At 56.8% G+C, this 15051-nt stretch overlaps 1 protein-coding gene across 2 annotated transcripts in view; it reads right to left on the bottom strand.

Annotated features, from left to right (window-relative positions):
- PIK3R3 (phosphoinositide-3-kinase regulatory subunit 3) overlaps window positions 1–15051 on the bottom strand; it is an 80206-nt gene that overhangs the window by 54948 nt on the left and 10207 nt on the right. For both annotated transcript variants that reach the window (XM_061344973.1, XM_061344971.1), the window contains exons 5-7: window positions 11418–11549; window positions 8615–8816; window positions 8144–8229 (exon numbers count right to left, since the gene is read on the bottom strand). In XM_061344973.1, coding sequence (XP_061200957.1) covers window positions 8144–8229; window positions 8615–8816; window positions 11418–11549 — 420 coding nt within the window. The remainder of the gene's footprint in view (window positions 1–8143; window positions 8230–8614; window positions 8817–11417; window positions 11550–15051) is intronic.

The following is a 15051-nucleotide window of genomic DNA, read 5'->3' as shown; positions in this document are numbered from 1 at the left end:
CTGTGCATCCAGATGCTGATGAAGATGCTATCGTCCCCTTTACCTCCCCGGCAGCTCATGTGTGGCCATCGGCCCTGGCTCACCCAATGGCACTGCTGACAGTATGGGGACAGGCAGCCAAGATGGACCCTGCCAGTCCAGGGGCACAACACAAGCAATGGAGACCCATGGATGGTGTGGGGTCATGCAGCCAGGATGGGGACACAGCTGGCATGGGGGCACAGGGGGACAGACATTGTAAGAGCCCTGGGGCACAGTGATGCTGCAGGGCAGAGGATGACCAGCAGTACCAACCACCTCTGATGGCCTGGACCCCATAGACTCACAGAACGGTTTGGGTTGGAAAGGACCTTAAGATCATCCAGTTCCAACCCCCTGCCATGGGCAGGGACACCTTGCACTAGACCATGTCACCCAAGGCTCTTTCCAACCTGGACTTGAACAGTGCCAGAAATGGAGAATTTACCATTCCTCTGGGAAACCCTTTCCAGTGCCTCACCACCCTCACAGTAAAGAACTTCTTCCTTATATCTAACCTGAACTCCTCCTGTTTAAGCTTGAACCCATCACCCATCCTCATCCCCACATCCCTCCCTAGGCTCTGTGTTTCCCACTGCAGCAAGAAAGAGAGTCCAGCACCATGCGAGCACATCGAGGAGGAGAAACACCACCATGTCCCAGCCCGCATCCCGCAGGCAGCTGGGGAACGGGTGCAGCGCGGCACTCCCCATCCTGTTAGCTCCAGCATGAAAGCGCCCGCAGCTCGGCAGCCGGGCCTGGCCACGATCTCCACTTCCAGGTAAACAGATGAGGCAAGCGGCTCGCTTCCCTCCCTGGCCACACAGACCTGCCATTCAGCCCCACTGCCCCACACAAACCCCCACTGTTCGGCACAGGGCTCACGCTCCCCAAGGGGGGGACACGCCGTGGCCGGGGGTTGATGCTCAGCCAGGCTGGAGCGGGGCCAGTGGGCACAGAAAGAGCCACTGTGTTTTGGCTGGCTCCCGCTGAGCTGGGGCAGGGGCGAAAAGGGCCCCTTGTGCACAGGACCTGGGGGTGCCCCCATGGATGGGCTGCGTCTGGGGTCCAACAAGACCGTGGTGGTGGTGGTGGTGGTCACTCATGGGTCCATGGGGTGGTGGTGAGGAGCTGGGGTGGGAGCCCGAAGGGGTAAAGGGGTAGGAAGAAGCAGGCAGGGGATCTCAGCCGGTGCATCAGTGTGTATCCAAAAGCTTTCAACCCCAGACTTGGGAGACAAAAGCAGTGTTGGGGTTTGACCATGACAACCAGGGACAGGCTCAAGGGATGGCAGAGGCAGCAGCAGGAGGCAGCTTTCCCCCGGTTTCTCACTGTGAGCATCCTCCCAAACAGTGGGAAGGGTGGGCACACTCCAGGCATGTTCATCCATGCTCCCACATGGATTCTGCTGGCACAGTCAGCAGGTGACCCACTCAAAGCATGCCTGTGGCACTTCTTAACAGGACCAAGTCAGGCACTTGCAAGGATGAGACAGGAGGGTACCAGCTTCTGCCCTTCCAGGTCTCTTCTCCCCCTCCAACATCCTAATGCTCTCCCCAGGCTTGCTTCAGCCTGGGATGCTCTGGCTATGGTGGGGCTTAGAGGGACCACCCCTTCGGGGACCCTGTCACCAAGCTGAGTGCATCCCTGCTTCAGCCACAAGCATCCCCATGGGACCACTCAGAGAGAGGGGAAAGCAGGAAGCACAACCACAATGCTCCAACATTCCCACTGTTCCTCCTGCTGCCCCCATCACCCACAAGCAGCCATCAGTGCTTTTGCTGGGGACAATATCTTCCATGCCTGGCACCTTCCTCCCTTGCTGCTCCCCTGAGAAGGTGTCTTTCTTCCCCAGGGAACACAGGGAAAGCATTTTCCAGCCCAGCAGATGAAAATAGATTCGCAATCCAATTTTACCCTGGTACCACTTCAGTGATTTTGATGGAGCCGCTCTGGATGGGTGCTGGTTTGAGCCAGAGGACAGCTGTCGCGGCTCCATAGACCAGGGGTTTCTTATCTGTGTCACCTTTGATTACTGTAATTGAAATCCTGCTCTGATCCGAGCCGTGCCCGAACGCTCCTGCTGCCTGTGCGGCTCCCGACTGGAGCGGCAAAGTGACGTTAATAGATTGTAAAGCCAGGCAAGGCCTGTGAGAGCGTTCCTGCCTGACCTCCCGGACAGCAGCCACCACTCGCCCCGGTCCCACACTCGGCCCTGCTGTCCTCCCATGACTCATTTCCCCTCCTGGAAGCACAGATCCTGGCTTGCCCCAGAGCTGCTAGTGTGTGTGCAGGCAGCCTGCCCCCTCCCACCCCATCGGAGCACAGCCGGGATGCTCTTGAGGGATGAAGGGCCCACGGGTGCCAGTGGGATCATGGAGGGATCAGCTCCCCGTTAGCCCACATGCTCCAGCATGGGATTTCCCATGGAATCATTGCCCTTTTCCAGCACCTCCTGACTGAAAGGGCAGCAAAGGGTCATGCTGCTGCCCATCCGCTCCCAGGCAGGCTGCAGGGGACAGAAATGCCACTGCACACCAGAGGATGCTCCTGGCTTTGGTGCCAGGCTGGAAAACCTGCTGTGGCCGGTGGTGTGACCGGCGCTTTGTCACCCTCCCATCTCCTTTTGGGAAGCCACTGGTGGTGTTTAGCCAGAGTCACTGCAGCAGGAAGAGTGACTCCATCCCAGACAGTGACTGAGGGCAGGAGCCGGGAGGACACATATGCTGGCACACACACTTGGCTGGGTTGTGACAGCAAAGCTGGTAGCTCCATCCAGGATGGGGAGGGTTTGCTCAGCCAGCCCAAGCTCTGGGATCTGCCCTCTGGAGCAGAAAGGGGCATCCCCACTGCAAAGCCCCATCCGGAGAGCCCTGCAAGACCAAAGGGCCAGACAACCTCCCTGGACGCCCAGGGATTCTGGGACAGCAGCTTGCATGGCCACACACAGAGCCGGGACCTGGCTGGTGCATCCTGGCACAGCAACCGGGGCTTGCACCAGTGAGGATCTGATGGAGTCATCCCAAAACTTCCCATGCAGAAAGAAGGGAAGGGTGCCCAAACAGCAGGATCCCCCCAGCATCCCATCACCAGCGCACATAAAGGCTCCCTCCCAGTCCCGGCCGGCTGAGCAGCAGCGTTTCCTCTCCGGCAGTGAAACTCCTGGTGGGTCATGGACCGGCGGCACACACAATGCTAGGGGTTATCCAGCCTGTTATCAGCCCTGGCCATGCAGTGCAGGGAGGAAAAGGGTTTCAATCCCAGCCGAGCTGTGTTTCCGTTGGGAGCTGTTCCCGCTGTCACGGGGAGGGCTGGACTGTGCCACGCTTTCAACACTGGGACCGGTGAAGCAGGGCTGTGATTGCTACGGGGAGAGAAGGGACCACGGGGTTGTCACCCTGTATATCCCCATGGCATTGCCAGGGTCCTTCCTCATCTCCAAGCAATGCAGTTGCTCCTGCCCAGCTTTGCCCTGGCCTGGGCATGCCCAACATGGAGAGCTTGGGGATGGGAAGGGGCCAAAGCTGGTGACCCCCAGGAAAAAGGGGGACATGTGGCTGAAACATCTCTTGTTGGATGTCTCCACTCCTAACCGTATGGAGGCATCCCAGATCCCTGGAACACCGAGAGAATGCCTGCCCAAAGCAGTAGTCAACCCAAGAAACCCCATTGGCAAAACCACCTCTGCCAGCCAGGAGGGGAAACTGAGGCAAGAGGAGATGCTGAGAGAAGCCTCCTACTCCTTTATCCCTAGGCTGACATGGGACATCCAGGGGCTGTCCCTTAAAGCTGGCTGGAGAAGGGGAATGCGGCGCAGGGTTACTCCTGGCTCCTCAGCCCAAACCAAAGGGTGCATGCTCACCCCAGCCCTGCTCTCCAAGCCCTCCTGCAGTGAGCAGGGGTCAGGCAGCGGCTGGGCTCCCCACGGTCCCTCCTGCTCCATGATTAATTGAACACAGGCTAAAATTAGCGGCGAGGCATCACCCATGGGGTCTCCAGCAGCATCCCGCTGCCTGCAAGTGGGTCAGGCGGCAGCTGCCTCCCAGCTGGGGTGCTTGGGGGACCCCATCCTCTGCTGTGGGTGGGAGCATCGCTCCCTGCTCCGCTCTGCTCCCTGTCCTGGAGGCTTTTCCCTGTCTGGATTCACCACCGGGCTGGGCTGCATCATGGCCAGAGCAGCTGGGGAGGCACAAGTCCTTCTTCTGGGATGGGAGGAGTGCAGATCCCTGTCATGTTCCTTCCTGTGCCTTCGGGGAGCTGTTATTTTTAGCTGCTCTCCCGATGTCGAGTCTCTAGCTAGGCTCTGGCTCTCTTTCCTTCACCCTTCCAGCCCCCCTTCCCCAGTGTCAACTGGTTTTCTCTGTGTTGTTTTCAGATTAGGGGGGGCAGAACCAGGCACTGGGGATCGCTTGGTCACAGCCTCCCCATGCTGCTCTCCACGCTGTGGGGTTTGGTTGGGTTTCTTCCCAGGCTGTTTTTAACACCCATCGGCTCCCTGTCAGCAATGAAACACCAAGGGGTAATGCAAACCAGAGGCACCCTGGTGTACCAGAGGATCCGATGTGTCAGGCCAAGCAGGGGGATGCTCCCATGGCCCCCAGCATCCCGTGTCTGACCCCTCCTGATGCCCTGCACATCCAAGGCTGCAACCTCCACCACGACACATGAGACAGGGAGAGCAAGAGATGGGCTTTTCCCATGGATCCAGAAGAAAGCAATCAGGAACAAAGTTAATTAAAAGCTTCAAAGCCAGATACTTCTAATTTGGTTTAACAGTGCCAGCTCTGCGTGGTGGTGATGCTGTCACAGAGGTGCCTGCTTAAGGCTCAGGCTGGGAAGTGCTCATGAGATGTCATGGGTTGTCACCCATCATCAGCACTGCCATACCCTGTGGCCTCCATCCCTGTGGAGCACTGGGGTGCAGGGTGATAGCTCAATGCTAGGCATCTAGGGGCTGACCCTGCATGGGGCTTGATTTTGGAGCTACTGGAAGAGAGACTCCATGGGGAGGCTGTGCCTCAGTTTCCCCACGGCACAGGGCTGCCAAACGTGCTCTTTGGGAAGGTGTTTTCAAGGCATTTGGTTGGGTGCTGGAGCCTGATTCCCACCTGGTGGAATTATACCACTGGCCCATATAAAGCAGGAGTCCAGGGGAGCAGGGGTTGCCTGCCTCCATAGGGCTCAGAAAAGCAGTGGTACCCATCCTGGAGTGAGTAGGGGAACCCAGCACAACTGGTCCTGTCCCCTCCATCCACTGCTCTGAAGGAGAAGGGGGCATCTCCCTTTCCAGATTCTCATTCTTTTCCCCAAAAGGAGCCAAAATCCTCTAATTTCCTCCAGAAACCCATGCCACAGGACAGTGATGCTCCTGCCCCAGCTCTCTGATGCCTTTCGCTGCATCCTGCCCCTACTTTGTGGGGGTTTTCTGGTGGGGTGTTGGTTGGTGGGGTTTTTTGTTCCAGGTTTCTATGCTGCGTGGTGAGTAAAGGCATCCTGCTGTCTGAAGGCTAGCGGCTTGCTGGAGAGATAATAAAGCAAAGGGGAGTAAATTAAAGTGCCTATAAATAGCATCAGGAGAGGAAAAGGAGATGAAGTCATCTTCCTTCAGCTGAGCTGGTATTTGCATCACTCCTTCCCTTCACCTTCCCCTGCCCCCTCATCCCGCTTGGAAGACAGTCTCCTCCAGCTCTGGGGTCCTGCTGTGGGCACTGTGTCCCCCCAGGTCCCCACAGGGCTGTGGGATGTCCCCATGCCCCAGCACCAGGGGCTTGCTGGAGAGCACAGCAAGGTGGTCTGGATATGGTCAGTCGGCCTCAGGCTCCATCCCATCTTTGCCAAGGATCCATGGCATTGCCACATGCAAACCAGTGCATGGACCTGTGGAAACCAGTGCCCCCAGCATGACCCCACTGCTGCATCCCATTATCACTAGGAAGAGCATTCGCGGAGCCATCACATCCCCTTCCCCTTCACAGCCTGAACATGGGCAGCTGCAGAGACCCCCCAAGAGGAGAAGGGATGCCACAAACTCAACAACAGCAAATTCCCACTAGGAAGCCCCTCCAGGAGCCAGATTACATAATTTACATCTCTATTCCTGATTGATTTCACACCCATCCCTTCACCACCGGCCCCAGGACACATGGGAGAGGTGGGACCCCAGCCCTGCAGGAGCCTCCCTGGGGTTAGCAGCCAGCTTCGGAAGCCACCCTAAGCATGACCCTCACTGCCACAGTGGCCACTGCAGCCCCCAAGAAGCCCCCTAAACCCCACATCTGCCCTCTCACACAAGGTATATTTACGCCTGAGTCACAATGAGGTCACCCCACGGTTTCCTCCGTGTCAGCTACCGACTCCTATTCCTGTGCCATGTGCACACGCCCGCCGTGTGTGTTATTGCAGGGTATTTATAGCTGTTTTACATGTATAATTATAAAGCCACAACTCCACACACGCACAGAAATAATCACGGTGCCGGGACGCAAGGGAGCGGGGCCAGGGCGATGGGAGCAGGGCCGGGGCACCGACCCCGCCGCTAATAATAATTCTTTGCGCTTTATATATAGCCCCCTTTCATCCACAGCTCTCAGAAACGCTTTGCAGGCATTTAATTAAGCTTCCCAACATCCTAATGTGATGACAGCCAAGTAATAATATCCCCGCTTTGAGGTATGAGGAGAAGGGAGGTGGCACGACTTGTTCAATGTCCCACAGCGAAACAGCAGGTCCAAGTGCTCTGTGCACTGCCCCACACTTGTGGGGTGCCCAGTGCGGGAGATTTTGACCCAGAAAGGGGATAAGGACCACAGGATGCTGCCTGACCCCTCTGCTCAGTTTGGGGTGATGGCAATGGGTGATAGGACAGGGTCTAGCGATGGCAGCAGTGACCCCAGGGACCGCCAGGCTGCAGCTGCCCAACATCTGGATCAGCGGGTGGAAGAGGCATATGGATCTTGACAAACTCGTGGGAGAGCAATAAATAAGATGACAGGTCTGAAAGGGCTGATTTACGAGGAATATTAAGAGTTGTAATCCTGCCTGGCCTGGCCACCCCTCAGGGAGGCAGGGTGATGACAGGGACCCAGATACATCACAGACAGACAGGCTTCACTGGGGCCAGCGCTGACATATCTCTGAGCAGGAGGGCTAGAAGTAGTTTTGCCTCCCAGGGTTCTGGGCAGCTGGTGCAGAGACAGAGGCAGATCTCAGTGGCTGCCTAGAGATGGGATCCCACAGGGGTGATCTCTGTGGTCCTCAAGGCCTCTTGTTTGTGTCACTACCCTATCCTCCATCCCTGCTTGAATAATCCACTTGCTTCCCATCCTTGGGGTGCTCCACAGGGCATAAGGGGCATGTGCTGTGGTTTTGGACACTGATGGTACATGAGATGTCACCAAGCAAGAGGGACATGGCAGAAGAAGGTGGGCCAGCAGAAGGCTGGAACTTCAACCACCAGAACAGAATTGGCGCTGGAGCGAACTCTGGTATTGGTAATAAAAGGGGTAGAACTGCAGTGCAGCAAGGGGAAGGCTGCATGGAATCATTAACATCTGCAACAGAACACACAACCCTGGCTCTTTTCCCATGCATAAAGAGGTGAGGAACAAGGACCCATCCTCATCCCCTCCTTGGGGATGCCCCATGGGGAAGCAGCAGCATGTCAATGGACACAGTGCAGTTCTGCACACATGAAAACCAGACCCAAGCCAACAATCCCAAACCCTGATTTGATCCTGCAGCAAGCATCATCCTGACATTGTATGGCTGTGGTGGCATGTTTTCCTCCCAGGCTGCAGCCAGATCCCTGCTCACTGAAACAAACCACACAGCACCCGAGAGCATCCGCACCTACCGAGCCCCCAGAATGGGGGACTGGGACCTGCTCGTACCACACTGAGACCAAAGAGCAGCAATATTGATATTAAGCAAGAAGACAGTGGCAAACCTTCAGAGGGCTGCAAAGCAATGCCCCCAAACCAGTGTCTCTGAGGAGAAAGGAGGAAGGGAAATGGGCACAGACACCCCTGCAGAGATGGTGAAAACCTTCCTGTCACTGCATTGGGCACCAGAACAGATCTGTTGCCATCACATCCCTAGAGTTCACTCCCGCTGGCGCATCTCTTACCAGGGGCTGCTGGTACCTCCGCTGCCTCGCTGGCCATGATGAGGGACTCAAGGATCCTTGCACGGAGCTCAGGACCAGCCTCAGTGCTGTGGGGAGAAGAAAGGGGTGGATCTGTGAGGGTGGCAGCAGCTCAGCCCCACCAGAGACCCCCACACCCCTGGGACAGGAACCAGCCACCCCCATGGATCTCCTGTGGGACTGGAGCAATGCTGCACATCCCAGTCCCACGTGTGCCACCAGGCCTGGTCACTGTGCAAAGAAGAGGTGGGATGGCTTAAGGTCCTTTCCAACCCTAACCATTCTACAGCAGAGCATCACACATCAGGGATGGGGGCTCTCATCTCCAGCCTCCCCCTTTGGAGAACCCAGGGCTGAGCCGCCGGTGGGCTCTCACCAAGCGAAACCAGCTTGGTTTGGGGCACCCTTCCCTCGTCCATCCCATCCCATCCCATGCATGGAGGGGCACCTCACCTGCCTGCCGCGGGGCGAAGGAGCAGCTCCCCAAACTGCTCCCCGAGGAGCCGGGGCGAGGGGCGGCTCCGCTGCGTGCCCTGGCACAGGTGGCAGAAGTGGCAGAGGAGCTGGCGCAGGAGCAGTGCCTGGGGCTGTGGCAGCGCTGGGGGGGCCAGCAGGGCTCTGGCTCTCTGGCCACACTCCTCCAGGCCCGGGGTCTCTGCAATGGAGGGGAAACAGAAGGAGAAAGTTCAGGCCGGGAGGCTGGGGCATCCTCTTGCCTCTCATGGGAGACTGGCGCCTACCAGCACATGTGATGGGACAGGTCCCTGCTCCTCAAAAACCTGACCTCAACCTCTCCCCTCAAAACCATGACTGTGTTTTGCAGCCCATCCCTCCCCACAGACAGGCTGTGAGGCACATGGGTACCACGGGGAGTGAAGGGCCCATACAGGTGATGCACTGAGGGTATCATCCACTTCTTGCTGCGGGCTGCCAGCCCCATTTACCCACTGACACCACTCCAGACCAGTGAAGGGTGACTTCAGCACATTCTCTCTCTCAGCACAGACAGGGAGAGAGCATGGGGAGCTAAGCTGCTCACCTGGCTGGGGCTGAACCTAAACACCCCTCACTGCTGCTCCAACAACAGCAAAAACCCTGACCTGGTGCACAGCAAAGCCATGGGAAAGGCAGAGCAAAGCAGAGGTGGGGAAATAGGCACCAGCAGGAAGAGCTGCCAGACTTAGAGGCTCAGCCCTCCCCTGCAGTAAAAGCAAACTGGGAGGGAAAAAGGGTTTTAGGGGGAAAAAAGCCACATTTGTGTTGACATCTGCATCCCTCCCAATGTGGTCTCACATCCCGAGATGCAGCAGCAGGGAGGGCTGACTCTTGAACTGCCCATGTGAATGAAAGCAGGCACCTAATGGTGTTGCACACCACAGAGGTGCTGCCAGAACCTCTGTCCCTGCTGCCCCGAGCAGCCCTCAGCCCTGCAGTGTTCCCACCAGCATCCCCCCACATTCCCAGTGCCCTCTGACAGCCTTGGCCGGGGCTCCCCTGTCTTGTGAGCTGTGAGCTCAGCGGCCTGGGATCGCGGTCCTGCTCTGGGCATGGGAAGCAGCTGCTCTGCAGCTCCATCCTCCATCCCTGCCTTGGCCTGGCCCTTTCATCTGCGGGGGACAGGGAGGTCCCCAGGGCTGCATTGCCCTCAGCCGGCTTCAAAGCCCGGCTCTGCTGGGGCTGACTCAGCTCCTCATGGCTCTGTGCACCAGGGCTGAGGCTTGGCTGATGCCCAGCCAGCTCCCAGCATCCATCCTTGAGGCCGGGGTGCACCAGGTCTGTAGGGGATTGTGATCCCCTTCGAAGCAGGTCTGCAACCCAGCTGGGATGGCGATGGGGTGCTTGTGTGCCTCCATGTCCAACAAGCAGCTCTATGGGGATGATCGGCTTTGCTTCAGGCCACCCCTACCCCAATTGGCTGCTTTTTGCACCCTGGGGATGCTGCGAGGGGAAAGTCCACATCCAAATGGGGAATGTGGGGATGTTTTCCATCTCCTTTTGCAGGTGGTCAGCCCGCAGCCTGGAGCGGGGCAGGAGGAGCAGGCTGCCAGCCCCCAGCACCACCTCCTGATAGACTTGCGCTTCTGTTTTCTCCCTAAAGCCCCACAGAAATCCCCATCGGTTTCGCCTCTGTTCTGCCCCCTCCTCCTCCCCCTGCACCCGTTCCTTGCACTCCAGCACAGGCTGCAGGGAAAGGCGCTTCCCTTTGAAGTCACTTAACGAGGCAACCCAGCTAATTGCTTCCTAATTGCGTTTTTATCCTTGGAAGGGAGGCAGCCTTTGATTTCTCCTCTTGACTGGTGAGGGGAAGGCAGCTTCTCAGTGCCACCGGCCCCGGGGGTATTTCTCCTGGCTCTGTGTCTCTGTGCAGGGCAGGGAGGATAGGGTGTGAGTTATCCCTTTTCCATGTATCCCTCCTGCCTCACTGGAGGCCATAAAGGGCCTGTGACCTTTTCCCACCAGGACATAGTAGGAAAAGGCCATGCCTGGCCTCTTAAGGCAGCCAAGAATATGATCTGTTCATGGGGAGGTGGTGTATGGGGATGGAGGATACTGCAGTGACCAATGATGAGAGCTGGTTTGAAGGTGGCAAGGGGTTCAGGTCTTAGCTAACATGGTGGGCAAGGGCTTTGTGTTTGCTTGGTGATACCCGCAGGGCCTTGGACAGGAAGATGCTGAGCAGCTCTGCGAGGATGCATTTGAAATGGGTTATGGTCCAGGCTCTCTGTTGGGATGGAGCATGCTGTTGTGGGTACCAGCTCTGCCTGCTTATTTGAAAACATATAGTGAAATAAACCCAAACCCTTGTCAGTGTGGTACATTTACGCAGAGGCTGGGGACCTGCAGGCACTTCCTGACAGCGCTAAGCTGAAAAAGCAGGGAATTTTCTATGCCCATATAAAGCCAAGAGTTAACAAGATTACAGCAAAAAATTCCCGGGAAGCAGAGCCAAACTATTATAATAACGCTTTCTTCTGGGGCCAGCATCACCCAGCCCTGGCATCCGCCCGGCCGGGCACACAGCACCTCCTGCTCCGGGCACTGCACCATGCTGCACTGGGGGATAAGCTGCCTGCAGGGCTCCCCTTGCTCCCAAAAGCTGCTCCGACACAGGGGATGCTCCCAATGGTCCTTAGTGCAGCATCAAGCAGGGGATGGGGTGAGGAGCCATCCTGGAGGTGTGTTGGGAAAGATGCTTCACAAAGCATCTTCAGCCACACAAACATTGCAGGCACAGGGTTAGCCCGGCTGTGCTTACCTTGAGCCATGTGGATCAAGTCGCTGTAGAGAGCCGGAGGGATCAGGGGTGATGGAAGCTCCTGGAGGTACCACTTCAGGGCCTCTGCCAGCGTCTGGGCCTCATACAGGTCCATGTCCACAGCCGAGGCATCTGCAGGGAGACACAGCAGGAGCCCTTAGCCCGTGGTGATGCTCCTCAGAGCTCTTCCATCCCTGCGAGCTTTCCTCTGGACATGGGTGCTGATTTCTCCACCCATTCCCACCTTTCCCAGGAATGGCAGCCTGTGATTTCACTGCCAGCACCCCCAGCAAATATTCCTGTCCCAGTTTCCACTGGCTCTGAGTTCCATGTGAAAGCATGAGGCAGTATCTCCATTTTGTGTGAGCTATACATCCAACTATACAAGGGGCTTTTGCCATCCCACCGTGGTCCCACTGAAGGATAGCACCCATGGGATGGGCTGAGCAGCTGCCCTAAGACACTCTCTGGCCATCAGGACCAGGCACCATGTGCCAAGCCCAGCCTTGGAGAAGTTCTTGGAAAATGCATCCATGTACCAGGGTTATGCTCCCCAGGCAATGCATGTTGCTAAAGGCCCACATCACCCCCAGCAAGGCCAAAATGCCCAGCCAACATCTATTACCCCAGCTCCGAAAGGCAGCTGCCCTGGTGAAGGATGCTTCAGGGAACAGGGACCTGGGCTCAGGACAGGGTCAGTGCTCCAAGCAGACACGTCCCATGGTCCAGCAGGAGGCAAAGAGTGGGATGCATCTGTCTGAGCGCCATGGCCGGTCTGGAATGAGGGCATTGCTTCACCAGGGTCCAGGGGGAAGAGCCCTTTCAGCATCCTTTGCTATTGCCTCATGCGTTTGTCTTGGAGGTCTCTCAGCCTGGTCGGGCCAGGAGGTGGCTGCCTGGAGGGTGATGGTCCCTTTTGCAGAGATCTGGAGGTTTCAAAATCTGGCTTTGATTCGAACTGGAGTCATGTGCAATGTTTTGAAATTCTCCTCATAGGAGAAATCTTGGGGGGATTGGTGGGAAAACAGAAAGCCCAAGATATTTGGGATTGTTTGAAACGGTTCATTTGGAAAAAAAACCTAATTTCTGAGTTAGAATATTGAAAAAAGAACAGATTTTGCACTTTTTTACTGATGAGGTGTCAGGCCCCAAATGGCTGCGTGTGTTGTGATTGAAATGTTTGGCTTGCACTGTTCTGAGGCCACTTCCCCTCCTCTCTTTGTATCTTCACCCCCAGATTCAGCTTTACTGAAGCTGGTGCCATCCTGGGAGATGCTCTATCCTGAGACTCCAACCATTTCAGCTGACCACATGTGGCTGTGCTCCATTCTGGGGTGATAAACCCAAAAGAGCAGGGAAAAGCTATTTCCTAGGGTATGCCTGGCTGGGCTGAGCAGCTCCCCAACCCACAGCAAAGGCTGATTTTGGGCACCTTGGCCTTGAACTCCCCTCCATAGGGCATCTCCACCATGGACCAGGCAGCCCTGGAGCCTGCCTGCTGCCTCCTCTGTCTGCTCAGGGACAAGAAGCCATGGTGGGTCCCTTATGGCCAGTGCCTGCCATTTGGCTTGGAGACCAGAGAGAAAACAGATTGACCAATGCTGAAGTGAAGCCTTTAACCCAGCCATTGGAGACGCTACCTCATTTCCAGGAGCAAGCACCCGGCTTGCTGGGAGCTGTGCCCGAGACAGATGCCACTGTGCTGGGGCGGGCAGCTATCCAGAGTGGTCAAACATGACCCGAGGCAAAGGCAGATGCTGCCTTTCTGGCATCCCCCACTGTCACAGCATCACCCCATGGACCACTCTGCCCCCAGCATCTTCAAGCTGGGCAGGGCTGTGGCAGTGCTTGCCTGCTGCAGCCCAGCCCCATTCTGGTCTATGCAGATGCTCCCATCTCCCAGCCAGCCATGCTTCTGGACCTTTTCAGCTGGCTGAAAGGATCATTTCTATTGGGATTTATGGGCCAATTCCCCATTTTTACTAGTACATGCCCTGGAAAAGTGAGCTGGCAGGTTGGCTCCGGCGGGGCAGAGGGAGGAGAGCAGAGCTGGGGATCCCACAGGATGCTGCAATCCTCGTTTTGTGCTGAAACCCTGCAGTGCACAGCTGAAACCCAGCGATGGTGCTGGATGGGGTCTAAGCATCTCATTGCTTGGGCAAGCAGCTGCATTGAAGAGAGCTACTCCCATCAGCAGAGTGCAAACCCCAAACCCCTTCTCACCCAGGGCAAGCCCGGCTGCCCTGCCCTGCCTGACACTGAGGTTTCTGCCTGGGGTCTGTCACTTGCCTTAAGGATGCTGGCATGGATTGGGAAGAGCAGCCGCAAGCTGTTTCTGCATAGGGAAGGGGCCGCTGCTGGGCACTGGCCCCAGGCAATCAGCCCTGGGCTCCACCACGGCCTAATTAGCTCATTTGCATCATTAGGCATGGGCTTGGGGGAGTGTTCAAAGGGAAGGCTCAGCCAGTTTCAAAGCAAGACTCAAAGACATCTTTACATCCAGAGAGAGACGTGATGGGGAGACCATGGGGAGACAGGGACTGATTGCTGATGGTACCATTTTCCTCAGGAGCTTGGCTAGAAATAGCTGTTAGCCCATTGCCCCCATCCTTCTGGAGTGGCATCCTCCCACCCCAGCTTCTTCTGGGGCTGCTGTGGTGAGCTGGGCTCCCCATTAGGCTGAGAGCACAGTTGGGGTGTTCCAAGCTGCTCCCCAGCACAGTCTGTCCCCCAGCAGCTTGGGAAGGTTCTGCCAGCAGTTGGGGAAGGGTTAATCCTGGAGCCTTCCCAGCCAATTATGCTGGCCTGACCCCATGGATACTGCTCTCCCCTTATCAGAGGGAGATGATAACCAGCTATAAGAAGTTAATGATGCTGCAGGATGAGTCAATGCTTTCCCGCTGCTCTCCAGATGTTCCGATCTCTTCCCCAAGGGAATGATGGAGGGATTCCATCTGCCTGGCACAAATAGAAGGAAGACACCTCAAAAGCCCAACCTCACCCCCCTACCAACCTCCTCATGCACACAACCTGATTGTTCTCCTGCCAGCAGAGCAAGCAAGCAGTGGGGGACCGGTGGAGAGCATCCACATCGCATGGGGGATGAAAAGCAGGAATAAATTTGGGGCTGGGGAAAGGGTGCACACGATGACCACCAGCCCAGAGGGAAAAGCAGCGGGTGCTCCCAGCCTCTTCCCACCTGAATGCCAGACCCGTATCTGGAGCTGACTTAAATACTGACTTAAATACCCTTTCCAGACCTTTTAGGTTTAATTGTCAGGTGATGCTGCAGGGATGTCCTTGTTGTCCAGTCCTTGGGGCTATACCTTCCCATCCACAGGGATGCTACCTGCACAAGGACCTGTACCTTCCCTGGACATGAGTGAGCATTTGAGGCCCCTGGGCACCCCACAGTGTGGGTTCACTGGGGCACTGTGCACCAAATCAGGAGCTATCTCCCCAGCTAGGATTCAGTATCACTGTAACATCCCTCAGCCAACCCACTGGTACCTTGTGCTGGGGACAGGGCACTGCCAGGACATCCCCATCCCCTGCCCATGCACAGCAGCTCCTGGCATCCCCAAACACCTTTCCAGCCGGGTTTCACCCCTGACTTGCACTCAACCAGGGCAAG

Source organism: Neopsephotus bourkii, unplaced genomic scaffold (assembly GCF_033783945.1).
Source record: "Neopsephotus bourkii isolate Nb327-2 ecotype Australia unplaced genomic scaffold, CSIRO-AGI_Nbou_v1 NB_234, whole genome shotgun sequence".
In the NCBI taxonomy this organism is placed as follows: domain Eukaryota; kingdom Metazoa; phylum Chordata; class Aves; order Psittaciformes; family Psittacidae; genus Neopsephotus; species Neopsephotus bourkii.
This window is presented reverse-complemented; position numbering and strand designations above follow the sequence as displayed.